A 21,856-nucleotide genomic window follows, 5' to 3' on the forward strand; every position below is an offset into this window, starting at 1 on the left:
GAAAATGTGTGCAGATGTAAATAGGAACCTGTTTCAGTGTCACATATTAATATCTATACCCAGCTGTAATAACAGGTGTGTTGCTTCTAGAGTGGGCGAGACTTTTCTTAACTGGAAAACAAAGTCGAAGGCTATTTGGGTGAAAGATGCTTTCAACAATATTGTCCCGTCCTCTGATGACATCGACAAAACATTTTTTATAACAACCATTTGTATATTGCATTTGCATGCAAAGATGCAGCCCAAACTGATTGAAAAACAACTACAAATAAGAAATAATCACATTACAACAACATGAACTATGATGGTTCAAATCAACTCTCCAAAGGAAGTTTAATTCTAATTCTTTTGGGGAACCTAATATTCAAACTGTAAATACTATGTACGTATGTTGCCTGAATTAATATATTAAAATATAAATATAACGATGAAGACTCCAAACTTTTGAACGGAAAATCGCTTTATTCAATTCACAAGTCAATTATCTGCACAGTAAAATGTGTATAACTATAAAAATGTGCTGCCAGTTTTTTCTGTGTGAAACTGCACATAGAGAAGTTGGTTTCATGTTTGATTGATCCTTCACGAGACAAACTGATGGATGAAATCATTAATTACTTATTAAAATGACGTCACAGGAGTCGTCCACTTCATCTTTCCCTTTAACGTGCAAGACCAGTTTCAGGAGAGAGGGGTTCTCCCCATCGGACTGGAACCCCAGGAAGGCGGACGGGTACATGGAGGACTCAAACGTGTACGTGTTGGAAGGTGACTCCGTTCTCATGTAGAACAAAGCCTTGTGGGTACTCTCCTTGATGCTGCTGGGCAGAGCTTCCTGCAGGAGAACAACTTTAAGACGCTTTTCACAATAAAACAATCATCTACACATCTGCATCTCGGGTTGCATGTTAGTAACACATTAAACATGTTTCACAAAGCATCAATAACGTTAAAGAAGTTTTTGTTTGTGCCACAATCCTATGATTTGTCATGACATCAATAATGTGACAGAAAACTACTATGTGTGGTTCAGTCAAGCTGAAAGAATGTTCAATCCCTACTTCTTATGTGATGCCGTTTTAAAGCTTTTTTACAACATTGTTTAGACCATTACAAAGTACTGCTACACATTATTATTGACCGGTTTAATAAGAGGCACTATTTTATACGATATGTAATAGGGGGTCCCTCCACCATGTCTCTATACGCCTAGGGGTCCTTGGCCTAAACATCTGGCTTAAAGGCATAGTAGTTAATTTGAAAAAACAACAATGATTTTGCTCACCACCACCCACAGGAGGGTTCAGAAGGGGCGGGTGCGGTGTGATTTGGGTGGCTGTCCTGTGCGGGTGCCCCGGCTACCCAATCCCCGGACGGTGACACTAGCCATGGGGACATGGAATGTCACCTCACTGGGGGAAAGAGCCTGAGCTAGTGCGGGAGGTTGAGCGCTACCGGCTAGTGGTAGTCGGGCTCACCTCCATGCACAGGGTCTGGGCTCTGGAACCCAACTCCTTGAGAGAGGCTGGACTCTCTTCTACTCTGGAGTTGCCTGCGGTGAGAGGTGTCGAGCTGGTGTGGGCTTGCTCATAGCTCCCCAGCTCGGCCGCCATGTGGTGGAGTTTTCCCCAGTGAACGAGAGCGTTGTTTCCCTGCGCCTGCGAGGGAATAGGTCTCTCACTGTTGTTTCGGCCTACGGGCCCAACAGCAGTGCAGAGTACCCAGTCTTCTTGGAGTCCCTAGGAGGGGTACTGGAGAGTTCTCCAACCGGGGACTCCATTGTTTTACTGGGGGACTTCAACGCTCACGTGGGTAACGACAGTGTTACCTGGAGGGGCGTGATTGGGAGGAACGGCCTCCCCAATCTGAACCCGAGTGGGGTTCTATTGTTGGACTTCTGTGCTAGTCACGGTTTGTCCATAACGAACACCATGCAATTGCTGGCTAGCTAGCAACAGCTGGAGAAGCTAACCACTAAATCAGGCAATGCTAAAATATCAACAAGGTTTCATGTTTTAACCCTCCTGCTCTCATTTTCTAACATCTGGGATCCTTCGCGTGGGTTTGACTCCAGCAATGTGAAACCTTCAGAAAAATGATTAGAATCTTAATTGTTTCCCAGGTTTATGCTTCAGGTACTTCCTGTTTCATTTAATAACTCATTAAATGAAACAGAACCCCCACCAAAGTGTATACAGGACATTGCAAACATCATATTAATGTTATGTGCACACATTTGCCCCCATTAAACTAGGAAAATAGTTAAATTATGTGAACCCTCTTTTTAGAGACGTTAAACACTGAATGGGGTCAAATTGACCCTGTAATAAACTAGAGACCAGAACCCTAAATCTTGTTCCTGGTGGATGTTTGGGCTCACCATCTCCTCAGGATAAATGTCCCCCTGGTGACTGCAGCACGCCACCATGTTCTTGTCGTTTACTTTCATATACAACATGGTTGCGTTCACCGGCTTGCCTCCTGGTGTTTCAAGATTGTTGTACTTTTGGATATTGAACTTGCAGTCTGTAAACAAGATGAGCAAGAAGATGACGGACCATTGTTACATTAGAGAAACATTATTCTCCAAAAGTTTGAAATCACTAGGATGTTTCTATATTTTCAGTGTGTGACCTCAGTAATCTATCTGTCTGTCTGTCTGTCTGTCTGTCTGTCTGTCTGTCTGTCTGTCTGTCTGTCTGTCTGTCTGTCTGTTTTGTGTCATCACTAAATTCAGTATCTATCAATTTGAATGGACAGAACAGTTATGTTGTTTCCTGTATGTGTTTCCTTTCACAGTGGCCAATGATCAATACTTAAGAATTCCTCTATCGACCTAGAGAAGCTCTGCCAATACACATTGCATGTAATATGAGGAGATTTGGTAATAATGGGTCTACATCACTCCGGCTAACAGCTCAAATGTCTCACCAGGGTCACACAGCTGATCCACGGTCAGGTTTTGAGCTTGAAATTGATTTTCAGCATTTAAAAGCAGGAATTTGTTGTCCTTGCTTCGGATGTAATAATTCTTCAGGGACTTTTTGGAAATTCCAAAAGCGTCTTCATCCACATCTGCATCACGGAGAGAGAAACAGCAGTAAAGCAACCTTCAGTTATTGATACGTATTACGTATGTATTGAATAATACATACTATCAAATCAAACACAAGTCGTTAAAAGTGATGCACATCAATTCAAAGCATAAAGATATAGAAATAACAATTCAAAGAAAGAAAGAAAGAAAGAAAGAAAGACAGACAAGTATTAAAACCAAAAGAATAACAAAAAACAAATCAAAATGACAAAATAATCCAAATTTAAAAAATAAAAAATAATCCTGACGGACAAGCAGTCTACTGATTAAAAAGCAACGTTTTTAGTTGAATGTGAAAGGATGACAGTGTTGGGGCCCAAGCATGAGAGGAAGGGGGCCCCAGCATGAGAGGAAGGGGGCCCAGGCATGAGAGGAAGGGGGCCCCAGCGTGAGAGGAAGGAGCCCAAGGTGAGAGGAAGGGGGCCCCAGCGTGGGGGAAGGGGGCCCCAGCATGAGAGGAAGGGGGCCCCAGCATGAGAGGAAGGGGGCCCCAGCGTGAGAGGAAGGGCCCCAGTGTGAGAGGAAGGGGGCCCCAGCGTGAGAGGAAGGGCCCCAAGGTGAGAGGAAGGGCCCCAGCGTGAGAGGAAGGGGCCCCAGATGCATTAGGGTATTAAAAAACATAAAGAATGTCCTCACCTTCTGCTGCCACTTTAAATAGAGAGCAGGAGACAAGATGTCAGGATTCATATACAAACAGTAAAAACAGCCTTTCAATAAATACAATCAAATATTTTGGACCATATATTAGTAATAAATAGTAATAAAATAATATAAACATGCTACAAACACATCCCTACCATGATGGTCACCCCTGATGATATGTATGATTATTCACCACAATCAACTCATTGTGAGGGTTTCTATGGTGATCTATCTGGTCATAATGGTTAGCTACTGAGGAAGATGAAATCTGAAATTAGTTTTACCTTGAAAGTAGAAGGCATTGGCCTTTGTACCGACACATGTGACAGGGGAGCAGCTGATGGTCGCCATCTGGTAGACCTGCTCACACACAGGATTTATTATTATTGTTCTTTTTATGTGTGATGATGGTTTTAGGTTATATGTATATGAAATATAGAACTAAGGATGCACCGATATCTGATATGGGGCCAATACCGACTCGCATAGCTGGAATGAGGCTGATCTATTCAATCCAATTATAGTTTACCACAGATGTAGTCCACAGACAGAGACCACAGACAAAGTCCATAGATGGACCACAGACGGACCACAGATGGAGACCACAGACAAAGTCCATAGACGGACCACAGACAGAGACCACAGACGGACCACAGATGTAGTCCACAGACAGAGACCACAGACGGACCACAGACAAAGTCCATAGACGGACCACAGACAGAGACCACAGACGGACCACAGATGGAGACCACAGACAAAGTCCATAGACGGACCACAGACAGAGACCACAGACGGACCACAGACAAAGTCCATAGACGGACCACAGACAGAGACCACAGATGGACCACAGATGGAGACCACAGACAAAGTCCATAGACGGACCACAGACAGAGACCACAGACGGACCACAGACAAAGTCCATAGACGGACCACAGACAGAAACCACAGACGGACCACAGATGGAGACCACAGACAAAGTCCATAGACTGACCACAGACAGAGACCACAGACGGACCACAGACAGAGACCACAGACGGACCACAGATGTAGTCCACAGACAGAGACCACAGACAGAGTCCATAGACGGACCACAGACAGAGACCACAGACGGACCACAGACAAAGTCCATAGACGGACCACAGACAGAGACCACAGACGGACCACAGATGGAGACCACAGACAAAGTCCATAGACTGACCACAGCCTGACACCAGACGGACAACAGATGGAGTCCATAGATGGACCACAGACACACTCTACAGAATGAGACAACAGTCAGAGTCAGAAGACGAACAACAAATAGACCACATATGGACCACAGACGGAGACCACAGACGGAGCCCGGTACCGGATCAGCTTTCTTCCAAATGATTTACCCTCATTTGGTGTTACGATGATGTTGAAAAACTGACTATATTACATTCTAGTTTACTTAAGTGTACTTAAGTGTACCTGAGTGTACTTCCAGTGCATTGTTAAGATTGTTTTGCATATATTATTAAAAACAAACCAATTATATAATAACAAAGTTGACAGAAGTACACTTAAGTAATTACACGTAACTTTCACTTAAAGTATATTTTGCTGTGATATAGTCATAGAATATGTTCCATACAACAATTATTATACAGTGTGTTAAAGTGTTACTATGAAAATATACGTTCAATATACACTCACTGGCCACTTTATTAGGTACACCTTGCTAGTACCGGGTTGGACCCCCTTTTGCCTTCAGAACTGCCTTAATCCTTCGTGGCATAGATTCAACAAGGTACTGGAAACATTCCTCAGAGAGTTTGGTCCATATTGACATGATAGCATCACGCAGTTGCTGCAGATTTGTCGGCTGCACATCCATGATGCAAATCTTGCATTCCACAACATCCCAAAGGTGCTCTATTGGATTGAGATCTGGTGACTGTGGAGGCCATTTGAGTACAGTGAACTCATTGTCATGTTCAAGAAACCAGTCTGAGATGATTCACGCTTTATGACATGGCGCGTTATCCTGCTGGAAGTAGCCATCAGAAGATGGGTACACTGTGGTCATAAAGGGATAGACATGGTCAGCAACAATACTCAGGTAGGCTGTGGCGTTGACACGATGCTCAATTGGTACTAATGGGCCCAAAGTGTGCCAAGAAAATATCCCCCACACCATTACACCACCACCAGCAGCCTGAACCGTTGATACAAGGCAGGATGGATCCATGCTTTCATGTTGTTGACGCCAAATTCTGACCCTACCATCCGAATGTCGCAGCAGAAATCGAGACTCATCAGACCAGGCAACGTTTTTCCAATCTTCTATTGTCCAATTTTGGTGAGCCTGTGTGAATTGTAGCCTCAGTTTCCTGTTCTTAGCTGACAGGAGTGGCACCCGGTGTTGTCTTCTGCTGCTGTAGCCCATCCGCCTCAAGGTTCGACGTGTTGTGTGTTCAGAGATGCTCTTCTGCATACCTCGGTTGTAACGAGTGGTTATTTGAGTTACTGTTGCCTTTCTATCAGCTCGAACCAGTCTGGCCATTCTCCTCTGACCTCTGGTATCAACAAGGAATTTGCGCCCACAGAACTGCCGCTCACTGGATATTTTCTCTTTTTCGGACCATTCTCTGTAAACCCTAGAGATGGTTGTGCGTGAAAATCCCAGTAGATCAGCAGTTTCTGAAATACTCAGACCAGCCCGTCTGGCACCAACAACCATGCCACGTTCAAAGTCACTTAAATCACCCTTCTTCCCCATTCTGATGCTCGGTTTGAACTGCAGCAGATCGTCTTGACCATGTCTACATGCCTAAATGCATTGAGTTGCTAACAATGTGATTGGCTGATTAGAAATTTGCGTTAACAAGCAGTTGGACAGGTGCACCTAATAAAGTGGCCGGTGAGTGTATTTCCAGATAGTACATTCCTTTGTTAGTATTTTTTCTGTATACTAAAACTGGAAATGTAAATATATTTGAAAGCCACTGGAGTGTATGTATTTTCCACCATAATACCAGAAGACATCAGGCTCGTTGGAGATGAATTCGCCTGGAAAGAAGACGAGAACAGGTGGAAGCAGGAAAGCTGCCGTCCAGTCCACAGTTTCAAGGAGGAAGTTGTAGAAATATTTACTTCCTGTTAGATGCGATCTGTAGGTTATCTGTAGTTTGTGTACCACGTTGACATTTATTTATATTTATATTTAAATATCTGTGGAAATCAGAATCAGAATATTTAAGTAATCCCTCTGGAAATTGTACCTGTATAAGAGTCAGGGAGGAAGGAAGGAATGAAGGAAGGAAGGAAGGAAGGAAGGAAGGAAGGAAGGAAGGAAGGAAGGAAGGAAGGAAGGAAGGAAAGAAAGTAATTTTAACACCCAAGTTTGCTACTTGGGGTGACCCGAACCTTCCACATGGCAGAGAAAAGGACAGATTATCAGATGTTGCTTGTAAACAGAATTTTAATCTGTAATCTATGTGCATTTAAATTGATATAGACTAATAGTGGTCATCGTCCTATCCAGGAGTGCAAACGTATCACAATAGCTGACGTTACCTTGTTCAAGGCTTTGACGACAAAGCACTTGTGACGTTCACGTAATTCCGACTGGGAAGCAGGATCTTCCGAGTAGCACTTGAAGGCAGCATTAATTGGAGCATTTTCGACATAGTCTAGCAGCAACGTGAGATGCTGTCGACGTTGCATGTCAAGCAGCAACACTCGTATGTCCGCTGTTATGTTTTGTATACGTTGTATGTTTACCACCGTCTGAATATTGTCACGGTTAATGAATAAATAAAAGGTTAAAACAAAAACGTAGCGGCTTGAAGGTCTAGTAGGTTTAACTTTAAAGGCGGTGTGAGTTTTCTCTCGAGTTTCTACTTTCACACGGTCCCCCTTTAAATGAGGGCGACAGACAGGAACGTTACGATAAAATAAAGTCCTTCAAACTAAACTCCTGCTCGTTTCCTGTCTGGATCCGAGATACAGACGTTTCTCCAGGTTCCCTCCAGTTTTACAATTAGGCATACTACTAGAAAAAAATCACCTTTACCTGACGTCGCCCGCGGATTCGCCACTTCCTTCGGTGTAAAAAAGGCTGTAACAATCTGGCTCGCGACACAACGGGAAAGGCACTTCTTAATCTGACTTTAGATAGACAGTTTCCAATATCCCGAACCGGCCCTGATATGTCAACGTCGTCTTACTAGATCAGTTTTAGCTTTTAGCTGCTATTATTTTGAAGTCGCCTTTTATCTTCCTCTTCCTACTTCCTATGAAACTGGCTCGTCGGTGAATATGTGTATGTGTGCCACCAGAGGGCCAACGCGAGCTGAAAGGCAACACTGTGGTGAATAGCTGATTTTGCCTCACTTTTTAAGAGGTTGTTTTGGTGGCTCTCAATAAAAACACATTAATATTATTAACACTTTCACTGAGTTAGATATTTTTCTTTTCCTTTATTGGCGCAAAATAACATTACAAAAAGACTACAGGACAATTGGGTGGTAAAGACGGTACAGTACACTACTCACAAAACAATAATAATACAAATAATAATGATATACACACACACACACACACTTTTTTCAGAAAATGACAACTGGTCAAAATAACAAAAAAGTGTTTTCAAACCTCAAATAATGCAAAGAAAACAAGTTAATAGTAATTTTTAAACAACACAATACTAATGTGAAGAGTTCATGAATCAATATTTGGTGGAATAACCCTGATGTTTAATCCCAGCTTTCATGCATCTTGGCATCTCTCCACCAGTCTCTCACATTGCTCTTGTGTACTTTATGTCACTCCTGCTGCAAATATGAAACCAGCCTGGCTTTGTTTGATGGCTTATGACCTCCATCTTCCTCTTGATCACATTCCAGAGGTTTTCAGTGGGGTTCAGGTCTGGAGATTGGGCTGGCCATGACAGGGTCTTGGTGTGGTGGTCCTCCATCCACACCTTGATGGACCTGGCAGTGTGGCATGGAGCATTGTCCTGCTGGAAGAACCAATCCCGGGGGTTTGGGGGTCATTTTCAGAGCAGAGGGAAGCAGCTTTTCTTCCAGGAGGACCTTGTACGGGTCTTGATTCAAACATCCTTCACAAAGATAAACCTGCCTGATTCCAGCCTTCCTGAGGACCCTCAGATCATCACCATCCTCCACCAAATAATAATAACAATATTAATAATATTAGAAGTAGTAGTGATAACAATAAGATATATACAAAAAAACAACAATAGCAATGGCAGCAATAGCAATAATGTAAAAAAAAATAACAATTGTATAATTAGTAACAATAGTTATAAGGGTGTGTGCATATGTGATATGATCCATGTCTATAGAAGTAGAGAGGCAATGAATAATGGATGAACAAAAAGTCAGTGAGGGCAAGAGGGAGATGCTGATGAGTTGAGATATTGAGAAGATGGGCTCTGTGCTCATCATGTGTTTTTTAGATGAAAGGTTCAAATGGATTCCAGCATTCATTAGAAGCTGATGTCAGTGAATGAATTACCTATTTTAACCAACTTCAGTCCTGATTACAATATATTCAAATATGCATTAAAATATTATTCTCCAGAATTGTAACCCTTTAAATGCCAGTCAGTTTACATGACACCACTGCTCTTATGAAAACAAAAACGTGTTTGGTTTCCTGGTGGATCTGGGACTTCAACATGTACAAGGAAGCAATATTGGTGATTTCAGCTGTGATGGAGGGAACCTGGTTGGTGTATGTGTGGAAGTAAGCCCATGGCTGCGTTTCAATAACAGTTTGAGTCACCCTTGCTCACTTGCCCTCAGCCCTTGCTATGACGTCACACGGAGGCCACTTGGAGGGCGGAGGGAAAGAGGGCGGAGGGGGAGTGAAAGAGGTAAATGGAACACACCTGCCCTCGTTCACTAACAGCCCAGACAATCATGGATCAACCACACGTTGTTGGAGTAGCGCTATACTGCCTATTCCAAATTACACAGAATATGCAGAGACTCATTTCATTGAGACGAAGACGTATTCTACGCTTGATGGCAATACGTCGGCTTATATACTTACACTTGTAAACGGTGGGCTCTGCCATAACTCTGCAACAGACAGTCTAATTGCACAATTTAAGAAAATGAATTAAATTTAATTCATTTTCTACTTTCTTCTTTCTTCTTCTTCCTTGGTGATGAATAGACAGCAGACAATGGTGTTTAAGGTTCATTATCGCCACCGCATGGACATATTTTTCGTGCACCACTGCAATGCATTGTGGGTGATATACAGCTCTGAAGCGGCCATCGTTGTTCACTCGATCACTCAGCCCTCAAGGGTCGATCTCACGGAGTTCACTTCAGCTGTTCAGGGAAATGGAACAGCCCTTAAGATGGCGGCGGGGATTCCCCCGAGGGCAAGTGCTTAGGGCAAGTGAGCGAGGGCGACTCAAACTGTTATTGAAACGCAGCCCATGTCTCCTCTATGTTCCCTTAACTCTATGTCCCCTCAGCCCTATGTTCCCTTAAACCTAGGTTCCCTTAACCCTATGTTTCTCCAGCCCTACGTTCCCTTAACCTTATGTCCCGCCAGCCATATGCTCCCTCAACTCTATGTTCCCTCAGCCCTATGTTTCCTTAAACAGTGTTCCCTTAACCCTATGTTCCTCCAGCCCTACGTTCCCTTAACCTTTTGTCCAATCAGCCATATGCTCCCTCAACTCTATGTTCCCTCAGCCCTATGTTTCCTTAAACCAGGGTTCCCTATATGTTCCTCCAGCCCTACGTTCCCTTAACCCTATGTTCTCTCAGCTCTTTGTTCCCTCAGCCCTATGTTCCCCCAACCATTTGTTCCCTCAGCCCTGTTCCCTCAACTATATGTTCCCTCAGCCCTATGTTCCCATAACTCTATGTTCCCTCAACCCTCTATGCTCTAATGCTAATATGGTTCTCGGATGGATGGATAGATAGATAGATAGATAGATAGATAGATAGATAGATAGATAGATAGATAGATAGATAGATAGATAGATAGATAGATAGATAGATAGTGTGAGGGAAATTCCTTTTTAATCATGTATTTCTGTGGGCAAATGGCTGTCTGTCCTCAATGCGTATTGCAGGACCATTTGCCACCAGGGGCGTCGCCAGACAAGCCCATTGATGCAGGATAAGACAATGACCCTTTGATCAAACACAACATCTGGGGTGTCGTTGCAACTGAAATACCAGTTTAGTCTAGTGCAGGTGAGAGTTGGCAATGAAATACCAATAGACATAATATCCGAATCTGAAGATCTTTTAATGCTGCAGCATGAGCCATCCCCAGTGCGACGCAGGAATGACTGAAGAGTCACTGTTTCTATGGGCACTTATAATGCAGTTGAATTTACATACAGGTCTGACATCCTGCAGCCCCCCCCCCCCCCCCCCCCCTCCCCAGGTGTCCCCAGATGTTGTCTTTGATCAAAGGGTCATTGTCTTATCCTGCACCAAAGGGCTTGTTTGGTGACGCCCCTGGTGGCAAATGGTCCTGCAATACGCATTGAAGACAAACAGCCATTTGCCCACAGAGAAACATGATTAAATAGGAATTTCCCTCACATTCCCCCCTTTTGATTAATTTGTAAATCAAACAATTAAATCAACAATCAATAGGTACTGCCATAGAAGGATCACATTGGGGTTACAGAAATCTAAATCGTTACTAATATAAGTTGCTGGATTTATATTACGTGTTATACAATTTTATTTCTTTCAGTCAGGTGTTACGATTGTTCAATGATCGGGATCCTGTTTTCTTCGTCTTCGAGAGTGTTCCTTCTTATCCCAAGCCGTGGTGCAGAGCTGCTGGGTCTTCTTCTTCTTGTCCTCGTAGGGTTGCGGGTCTGTTCCCCCCGTCCGGATCTCTGCCTTGAGTGGTGGCTCCTTCCTGCAGTGGCTGGCGTGGACCCACGTGGCTCTCTCTGCTATCTTCACAGTCGTGTTGGTTATCAGGAGTACCAGAAATGGTCCTGTCCAGCGTAGTTCCCTCCAGCGACGTCTCTTGCAGTCTTTTATCACCACCCAGTCTCCAGGCTGTAGTGGTCCTTGCAAGGGGGTTGGTAGGGCTGCTCTGACCTGTGTGTGGACAGACTTGAGAGTTGGAGAGGTTAATGCAGTAGTCAAGCATAGCATAAGTTGGCTGGATTCCTTGTCTTCTCCCGACATGGGTCTGATGACATTCATTCTTTCTTTTTACAGTCTGTGTCAAAAGGTTGCTCTGAGTCGGGTCAGCCCAAGGTCGGGGCGGCAGTCAGGGTTTGTACAAGCTAAACAAAGCTGGCATGTCCGTCGTTGTCCAAGTCTGTGTGTTTGTCAGTCGATGTCCACGATCATGTGTCATGCTCTGCAGAGGCTGTGCCATCTCAGCATAATTTTAAAGATGCCTCGGATCCGATTATCGGTTAGTTCGTTTTTTTAAACCTTATGGGAAATAATGTGGCCTAGGAAGTTTACTTCCTGTTTTACCCACTACAATTTTGAGAGGCTGACTTTGTGGCCTTGTGCTGCTAAAAACTTTAGCAGTGCCACTGTCAGCCTGGCATGTCTGTTCACTTTCTGAAAACCAAAGTGAATTGTCGACGTACAGCATAATTTTACTCTTGCAAGGATGTTTTAAGACCTTTTGTCCCAGTAGCCCATCGCGGCTCTGGTGTGTGTCCAAGAACGACCTGTGACATAATTGTGTGTGGATCAGAAACCAATGGAGCTCTGGCATAAACCGCGTTGTTCTCTGCTCTCATATCCCAAACAAATTGCAAGACTGCTGGTTGTTCTTCTTGAGGTGCCTTTTTACTGGAAAGATAGGTGTGCAACAAGGTGAATCTGGACATGCGACAACTCCATGCTCCATGAGCAATCCAAATACTGGAGCTACCCCAAAATAAATGATCACCAGTTAACAAATCTGACTCATATCCTCTAAGCCATTGTGTCTCAAAATCTTCATCAGCTGTGAGTGTGATGCATTCAGTGCAATGTTAATCGTCAATGTATCTGTGTGTAACCTCCCCCCCTTTACGATTTGCATTGCAAAGGTTGTTAGCTGTTGACCAACAGAGTGAGGATGATCACACTTTAAATCCCATGTGTATTCATACAAAAGGAGGAGTTGGGTCAAAGGTGACACCCTGAAAATGCCTATTTTCTCTGGTGTGTGTTTGTATGTGTGTTTTGCTCACCCATGTCCAGTCCCTGTTCCGTCTCTCTGCTTAGTCACCAACCTCCTCTCCCTTCTCCCTCTTGTTCCTGGATTTGTTACTATAACTCCTGCCCTCTGGTCAGAATTGCCATTCTTCTGAGTTTTTTTTTTTTTGCTTTGGGACAGTCTTTAATCCAGTGAACTCCCACGCTGGTGACAGGCGTGGTGAGCGGTGTTTTTGAAATGTCCATCCATGAGCCCTGCCCCGTCTGCCTGGTCTTCCTCTGCCCTGATGGTGTAGTTTCCATTCATAGGCCTGCAGTTGAGCCATTTGCAGTCTATTTTCCAGCTTTGTCTTCTTCTTGTCAGCTTTCTCCTCAGTTCTTGCTTACATATTTGGCATAGCTGGAGCGTTCAGATCAGGCAAAGGTGCAGCAGGTCCGATGACTCGCGTCCGGCTCGCAGGTAATAGTTGTTGTCCAAAAAACCCTGACTGCCGCCCCGACCTTGGGCTGACCCGACACAGAGCAACCTTTTGACACAGACGGTTTGTAAAAAGAAAGAATGAATGTCATCGCTAAATCTTTTTTGTTCCTCAGGTAGTTGCATCCATCCTCCTGGAGTGGAGAATGAGCCACCTCACTCCAGCACAGATGATGCATTACCATAATGTTTTGCTCTCACTCCCTAATGTCACTATAACCTGATGCATTGTACTTAATCCAGCAAGTCTTTTGTCTACAGCAGGGGATAGTGATGGTGGCAGGGGGTGGTGATGGTGGCAATTGTGGAAACCTGCTCACCACGACCTGTTCAGAAACAATGTAAAATGTGAAAATGCCTAACCTTTCTTCCCAAATAACACCTCCTCTCTCCTCCAAAGGGCAACCTGTGCTTGCAAAGATGTTTGTTTCAGTACCTGGCTAGATATGGTAGAAACAGCTGACAGTTCCTAGTGTACACGGGGCTTCTCTAACCACTCAGAAAATTCTTGTTCAAAAGATTTTTTTCAGTTGCAACGACAATAGATAGATAATGAAAGACAACGAAACTCTGTTAGGCAGTTTCACTCCAAAGCAGTGATAAAAGACTAAAAAATGCACATGTACACATATCATTAAAATGGCAGTAAGAAATAATTAACAATAATAAAATAAATACAATAATAGTAAGAATTAAAACTGCATAGCAGTATCGTGACGGGCCCTCGCTCATATGCGGTCGTGGAGTGCCTGCGGTCACAGGGCAGTGTCGTGGACGCTGCCCGTGCTGCGGCTGCCTCCTCATGGCGCAAGTTTAGACACAAGCGATTGACATTCAAAGCCATCTGTCTGTCACGTGCAGTCGTGGAGTGGCTGCGGTCACAAGTGAAACTACCTTTCAGTCACAGAGCTCACACACATGTCCATGCCTTCCTGCCATCTCTCCTCCTCCCCCTAGTGTGACCTCTCCTCCTCCCCCTGTGTCCTCCTTGCAAGCTGAAATGAGAGGAATTAGTAAAAAAAGGTGTGGCTTTTACTTGGAAAAAGAGTCAAAATCAATGACATTTCCTGTCGCCAGTAGCGGGCACTCGGACTGTGAGTGAATATCAAAGTGCAGATGTGTTCAGGAAGGAAGTCTAATCAAGTATGGAAAATTTGGAGCAGATCAGAGAAGAAACACTGAAGTTATAGTTTTGATGTTTATGGCAGAGTTCAACTGACAGCTGTGTAAGTGTGCCATCTCTCTTCCTCCCTTTGTGTCCAGGCTGAAATTAGAGGAATTAAAAAAAAGGGAATTAAAAGCGTCATGACTGTTGATCTGGTGTAAAGCAGACTGGAACTGCATTTCAGATTCACAGCTTCTCCATGTGTCACTGATAGATCTCTGACTCCCCCTGGTGGTTACTGTGCCTGTGTGTCCTGAGTGAGGATTGAGTGAAAACCTGGCTGAATTACACACTTGGCTAAAAACATTTTCTTACCCACTTTATGATGACTTTAAGCAGTGGGTCCAAGAGGCTTTTTTGTACATCTCCACATGGGCTATCTAGGAATAAATATTTCATGCGTGTATGCCCAACCTAAAGGGGGGGCTGTTGCTCAGAAAAAGGGCATAAAATCAGTCACATTTCATGTTGCCATTAGGTGGCGCTCTGACTGTCAGTCAAAATTGCAGTGCAGTTGTGTTCAGGACGTGACTCTTATCAAGCATGAATATTTTGGAGCAGATCGGAGAAGAAACGCAGAAGTTATAACAGCTTTAATGCCTTTGGCGAGGGTTCAAAATAGTAGCGCAGTCATGGCGTCGCCCTGGCCACACCCTTAAACTTTTGGAGCATCTTTGAGTAACTTTTTGTCCTTAAGGCCTTTCCAACCACATATTCAATTTTGGTATCAATCGGATCAACAGTATAGTCGGTTTTAGATTTAGTACAACCCCTGTGAATGGCCAAAAAGAGCCAAAAATGTCAATATTTGGAATTTTTTTGGCAGTGGCAAACATTACTCGATTTGGATGAAACTTGACATGTATGTTCTTTGAAGCTATGGCAACATAGATTTCGAGTTTCGTAATTTTTGGGCGAAAAGTTATAGAGTTATGCTAATTGAATTTTGGTGGCCAAACCCTCTAATGTTCATTGGCCGATATCTTCTGATTGCAATCATATTATCAAAATTTTGTCCAAATCGGATCAACAGTGTCCGAGGAATGAACAACTTCCTGTTTTTCATAAAATCCAAGATGGCGGAACATTTTGCAGGCGGACTTTTGTACTCCAAGAGGCTTTTTTGTAGAGGAGACTTGTCTGCACATGTGTGCAAACTTTCATGTAAATCGGAGTTACGGTGCGGCGGGCTGGCGAATCTCCACACTAGGTGGCGCTAGCGAGCAACTTTTTCATGGCCGAACGCGAAAATGCCAAATTCTCAAATTTTTCACCAGGCCCTATGGACACTCCAAATTTGGTTAGTTTTTTTTTTTAACGCTGAGGCCCCCAAAAGGCAGGTCGAACCCGTGAAAGAATAATAAAAAAAACATTGCAATAACAATAGGGCTTTGCAGCCCGACGTTGTCGGCGCTCGGGCCCTAATAAGAAGAAGTCCTAGGATAGGTTGGATAAAGTGAGGTGTGCAAGGTAGATGTGGTGGCAGACAGGTTCTTCAGGATGCTGGAGGCCCACTTGTGAAGGTGGCTCTGGTGGATCGCTCAGGGGTGGAAGAGGGGAGCTGATGATCCATTGCTGTTTTGACCACCGTCTGCAGACTTTTCCTTTCAGCTGCCGTGCAGCTGGAGTACCAGATTGTGCAGCCATAGCTGAGGATGCTTTCAATGGTACAGCGGTAAAAGTTCATCAGCACGTCCTGTGGCAGTTAGTTCTTTTTGAGAATCCTGAGGAAGAACAGACACTTCTGGACCCTCTTAATCAGGCAGGAGATTTTAAGGCTCCAGGTCATGTCCACTGCTAAGTAGACTCCCAAAAATTTGAAGTGGGATACACTCTCCACCAGCTTTCCATCAATGCATAGCTCGGTGTGAGGCTCCTTGTGTCACGGATGTACTCGGAATGATGGAGGTGTGGACCCAAATGCAGTTAAAAAAAGGATTTATTTAAATTATAAGCTAACAAAACACACAATCCAAAAACTCAGGGAGACCACAGGGGAAAAACACTATACAAAAACATCCAAAAACTTAGGGAGGCCAAACAGGCAAAAACACGATGAAAAAACAAAGAACGAGATAATCCAAAACGTAGACAAAAAAATTTACAAACAATATTCCAAGGCGTAGACAAGACCAGAAGACATGGGCAGGACAAATCGGGTGGTGAACACATATCCGGGATTACACAGGACGACTAAGCAAAGACAGATCAAAAATACACAACTAAATACACAGGGCTTATTAGGTGAAACGACAGACAGGTGTGGAGACACAAGGGCAGGCTATGGTGATTGGGTAGAACGACAGGCAAGGCTGACAAGACAATGAGACACAGCTGGGAGACAGAAAAAAGGAGGGAAACCAAGGCAGGAAGTAAAGCATGTGACAAGACAAGACAGAAGGACTACAAAATAAAACAGGAAACCAACAATACAAAAACCCACAGACATGACAGTAGACAAGACAGGGAAAAACGCATGACACAAGACAGAATGACTATAAAATAAACCTGGAAATCAAAACAAAACCCACAGTCATGACACCTTGTTTTTGTTTTTCCTGAAGTCCATGATCATTTCTTTGGTTTTCTTTGTGTTGAGCTTCAGGTCTTTTTCCCGGCACCATGCAAATAGTCAAGTTAGTTATGAGATCGACTATGTTTCTATCATCTGCAAATTTTACTATATTATTGGATCTATGGGTAGGAGAGCAGTCACTGGTGAACAGGGAGTAGAGGATTGAACTGATAACACAGCCTTGAGGGACGCCAGTGCTGAGGGTGATAGTGGAGGAGGTGTGATGTGACATGTTAAGGTCTATCTGTGAAGAAGTCCAAAATCCAAAGACAGAGAGATAGTTGTATACCCAATCTTTGCAGTTTGTTGTCCAGTTTGTGTGGGCTGATAGAATTAAAGGCCATGCTAAAGTCGACAAAAACATTCTTATATAGCAGTTGGGATTTTCCAGGTGAGTGAGTGCTGTGTGAAGTGCTATTGCGATGGCATCGTCAGTAGATCTGTTTGCCCTATAGGCAAACTGGTGTTGGTCATGGGTGGGGGGGATGCAGGCTTTAATATGAGCCAGCACAAGTCACTCAAAACATTTCATGACTACAGGCGTGAGTGCAATGGGCCTGTAATCATTCAGGCTTGTGATGGCTGTGGTCTTGGGTACGGGGATGATGGTGGTATGTCGTATTTGTCTAGTTGACGTTGGAGTAAAGATGCAGCAGCTACAATGTTATGTTCCTGTGGTAAACCAACCGACGTGGGTCTTGCTAGATCCAGTGAATCCAGCTTGGTAAAATTCACCGAGCACCTCTGGAAGAGGTCATGAATCCAGCATGGGTAATTTGCTATGAACAACATCTTCGCCCTGTTGGGAAAAGCCTTTGTACCCTGGAGGTGAACAGAATTAGACCTAAGGATAATGGTTGTCATACACAGTGACACCACACACAAAAATAGTAAAAGGACATACTGAGCATAATATATTTTTAGAAAGTGAACAAACTATCCCCTTGTCTTGGTGTCTGTGTGAGTGGATCTTTGTGCAGCAAAGCCCAGAGGGCTTCCTTCCTCAGTCATTCTTCCTGAACTACAATGTACTGGGGAAGTGGCTGGGTCTTTCCCTCTATTTTCTGCTTCACTTGTCTGTGCCAATAACATTTACGTAACAGGAAGAATCAAGTGTCTATGAATCATTGTACATTACAATGATACAATGATTTAAAGAAAGAAAAAAAAAACCGTTTAAATCCATGAAGAAAGCCTTCATTACATTGTTCACATGGTTCTACTTCTAGGACGTCACTAGATATTCCCAGCATTATCAATGTTAAACAAATAATTCACTATGTATTAGTTGTTGTTCTGAGAATATTGTGAGGCGATCAATTCAACTCTCTAGTTTGTGCATTAAAAATGGTAAATTAACTTTTTCTATACATTTTTATAGCTCCTTTCTAGACCTCTGGCCACTCAAAGCCTGGTAGACTATGACTACAGCCCCTTCTATACTGCCTTTTCATTGTGGGAGCATCACTCCTATCTGCACCATTGTCATTATAAAAGGTACAGAGACAGAAAGGGGTGACAGAATGTTATTCCTCTAAGCAGCAACGGAAGTCGTCACAGAGGCGAAACAAGGCGAGATATATGCAGCAACATGTACACTATCGTCAACGATGATGTGTTACAGGTCATGGTCTTTTGTAAAAGGGGACACCGTTGGGGTGTTACACCGCAAACCAAAGTTCTTCATAAACTGTGCGATCGGGGGGAATCGAGAGTTCTCCTTTCAGGGATTACGGCAGAATTTCTGTGTAATAGTGCCTTAGGCTACATATTATCCTTCGTCATTCACCTTCACTGTTGGCAGTGAAGCCTTCGGGGGCAATCAGGGGCTTAGTATCCTGCCAAGAACACTTGGACCTGCAAACTGAAGGAGATGATCTTCCGATTGGTGGACCGTCCTGAAGCACGGGAGATAATTTTTGTCCTCCAGTGCTACTTTTCACTCCAGAAAGCACTCCACTAAACCAGAAATGTCCCAAAAGTCTTAAAAAGAACAGCAACAACTGCAAACAAACAAACAACAATGAGCTGATTGTGGATGTTGGCACTGTGGTTTCCTTCCACTGGCTATTTCTATCAGCTGTCATTCTGCAGCTGTCAGCAGATACAAGCTCCTCTTTGTTCACATCATGCTAAAGTGGGAATTTTGCAGACATAATGTCCTAAACGGGTCAAAGAGGAGAGCAAAATAGCTTATATTTGTAAATAGTGACTCCACATAAAAGATCCTGGAGCATAGAGGCCTATTTGGAAACAAAAGTTCCTCGTTTCCTTTATACTCACATATACTGAGTTGAGCAATCTGCCTAATCAGAGCTGTCTGTGAATGTTTTCCCACAATACGGTAGTTCAATGGAGAGGCGCTGATACCTCTGTTTCACATTCACGATTCCTCTTTTTATCATGCAAGTACAAATAAATGCATCTACAGCTGTATATTATTGGGTTGAATTTCCAGTGTTGACACATCGCAGCTGTGACGGTGAACTCAGTTCTGCTTCTGTAGTCGTGATCCATTTTCAAATCCCTGTTTTGGTTTGCATTGCTGCATGAATCATTTTTGTGAAAAGACTCACATAATACTTGTTTAAGTGGGTAAAATTACTTCTGTATTGTATTTACGGTTTTGTGCTGTTAAAAGAGCATATATACATTAAAGGAATGGTTTGACATTTCGGGAAATATGCGTATTCATTTAATTGCAGATATTAAGATAAAACGATCAATAACTCTCCCATATCTGTAGATTTAATATAAAGCTACCCTGGTGAAAAATATATACGTTAGTGTATTTCAAATATATTTACAATTTCAATAGTATATTGAAATTATACAAGCGAAGAAAATTTGGAAATATATAGAAAGTATTTACATAATGAACAAGCTTTATCAGCTCTCACTTCGGGTTATCTATATCAACAGGGAAGAACGTTAAGTGGGATGAGGTGAAAAAAAGGGCAGGTTTCTGGAGCAGCCTGTCCTCTGCAGGTCAGGAAGCAGTCACATAAAGATGCTCTCTTGTACTTCTACAACTTTCCACATCGACAGCTCAGGATCTTCAGAGTCAATGAATTTCAGAGTCCCAACGTCACCTGGAGCAAGAGTTACAGAGTAACAAACAGTTGAGCTACTAACTCAATTGACCAGAAGATGTGTCAGGATGTGGAAGGCTAAACAACATTCTTTGGGCAATCCTACAAAGTCAAACAACCACTATTAATAATTGTTAATAAGCTAACATTTCAACACTACTACACTACTTTTTTCACTACTATTTACTAGAAATATGTGCAGATGCGACTTGTCAGTAAATTTTCAGTCATGTTCTCTGTGTTGTTCTCTATTGTGATGACTTTGAGATGGTGCTTCTTGGAAACTACTAAAAACCATGCGTGTGTCGTATTATGTCGTGATGACGTATGCACAAGAGGTAACCGAGCTGAGGCCTCAAAGTACTTACACTACAAGTAGCACAAAGATTAAATAGATGCCATCAAATTTTGTTTGTGGAAAGAAGAGTTACTGATGTTTTCGGCATCATTCAGCAATATTATGGAGCACATTTGGTAAAGATTGGATGAGGTTGAAGTCACCACTTAGTGGGCTGTCACTTATATGCAGTTTGGAATGCAGCCATGGTTTGGCTCACAACCCTCTATAAAATGGTAAGTTGTTATTTTCCCAGGGAATAAGGCTTAGAAGGGCTGATGGGCAGATGTGGCTACTGTTGGACAGACCTGGCTACTGTTGGACAGATGTGGCTACTGATGGACAGATGTGGCTACTGATGGACAGACGTGGCTACTGTTGGACAGACTTGGCTACATTTGAACAGACCTGGCTACTTTTGGACAGATGTGGCTACTGTTGTACATAGCTGGCTACTGTTGGACAGACGTGGCTACTGTTGGATAAAAGTGGCTACTGTTGGACAGACTACGTTGTCACGCTACTAATGCAGTTAGCTACTAAGATGACTTTAACAGTTCGCTGTAATGTTGACCTTGATGAAGTTAACTTTGCATGCAGCTTCACACCAGAATCCAGATGGATCCAGATCCAGTAAGGTTGTTGCTCGGGGCGCCGCTCTGCTGCTTGTGTTCATCACATCCACAGGTCACTCCTCCACAGGCCAAATATGGTCACTTCCTTCGCTGGTTGCAAAAAAATCCAAGATGGCAACGGCCAAAATGTTGAATTGAGGCTTCTAAACCGTAGTTCACAAACCAACGAGTGACGTCACCATGACAACATTCATCACTTGTTATACAGTCTGTGGCCATTTACTGTAAATCTACACTAGTTCCCTTGTTTGCTCACCTTTTAAGCTAGGCCATGTTTTCTTCCACTGAAAGATGGATCCAGTGAATGAAGTCACAGATCCCTTCAAGTAGGATTGTGTATCTGCTGAGATGACTCATCCATTCATGGACATTCAGTCATCTGCTATCTGCAGGGAAGGTGGCTCCCTGCACACAGACATGCACACAGACAGGCACACAGAACATAACAAACTGGGTTAAATCAAAGTAAAAATGATCATGTGTTATAATGCACTACCTGCTATGAATGATGAATGCTGCAACAGTGATTTTGCCACTTGTCAGTAAGATCAGGTGATTATCTCTGTGAATAAGTTACTACTTGTGTCATCTTGTGATCACAAAGAAGCCTACTTTTGTTTTGTAAACACTTATGCAAGCATGAAATCGTGGTCGTGGCTACTTACTGAAGCGTTTCGAGG

At 43.3% G+C, this 21,856-nt stretch overlaps 1 protein-coding gene across 3 annotated transcripts; it reads right to left on the reverse strand.

The window, feature by feature from the left end:
• Window positions 1-442: 442 nt before the first annotated feature.
• Window positions 443-7,994, reverse strand: LOC311019980 (uncharacterized protein). 3 transcript variants are annotated; one of them, XM_084019670.1, is made up of 7 exons: window positions 7,779-7,994; window positions 4,024-4,099; window positions 3,734-3,745; window positions 2,932-3,075; window positions 2,381-2,526; window positions 569-835; window positions 443-526 (listed from the first exon to the last, which is right to left on the reverse strand). In XM_084019670.1, exons 2-6 carry the CDS (start codon window positions 4,088-4,090, stop codon window positions 611-613), a joined length of 594 nt encoding a protein of 197 aa, XP_083875796.1. In that variant the 5' UTR covers window positions 4,091-4,099; window positions 7,779-7,994; the 3' UTR covers window positions 443-526; window positions 569-610. The 3 variants fall into 3 exon arrangements, with proteins under 3 accessions (XP_083875796.1, XP_083875795.1, XP_083875797.1); XM_084019669.1 differs by having other exon boundaries at window positions 443-835; XM_084019671.1 differs by having other exon boundaries at window positions 443-835; window positions 7,773-7,994.
• Window positions 7,995-21,856: the final 13,862 nt, after the last annotated feature.

This window comes from Eutrigla gurnardus (genome assembly GCF_963514095.1).
Source record: "Eutrigla gurnardus genome assembly, chromosome: 10".
NCBI classification, from domain to species: domain Eukaryota; kingdom Metazoa; phylum Chordata; class Actinopteri; order Perciformes; family Triglidae; genus Eutrigla; species Eutrigla gurnardus.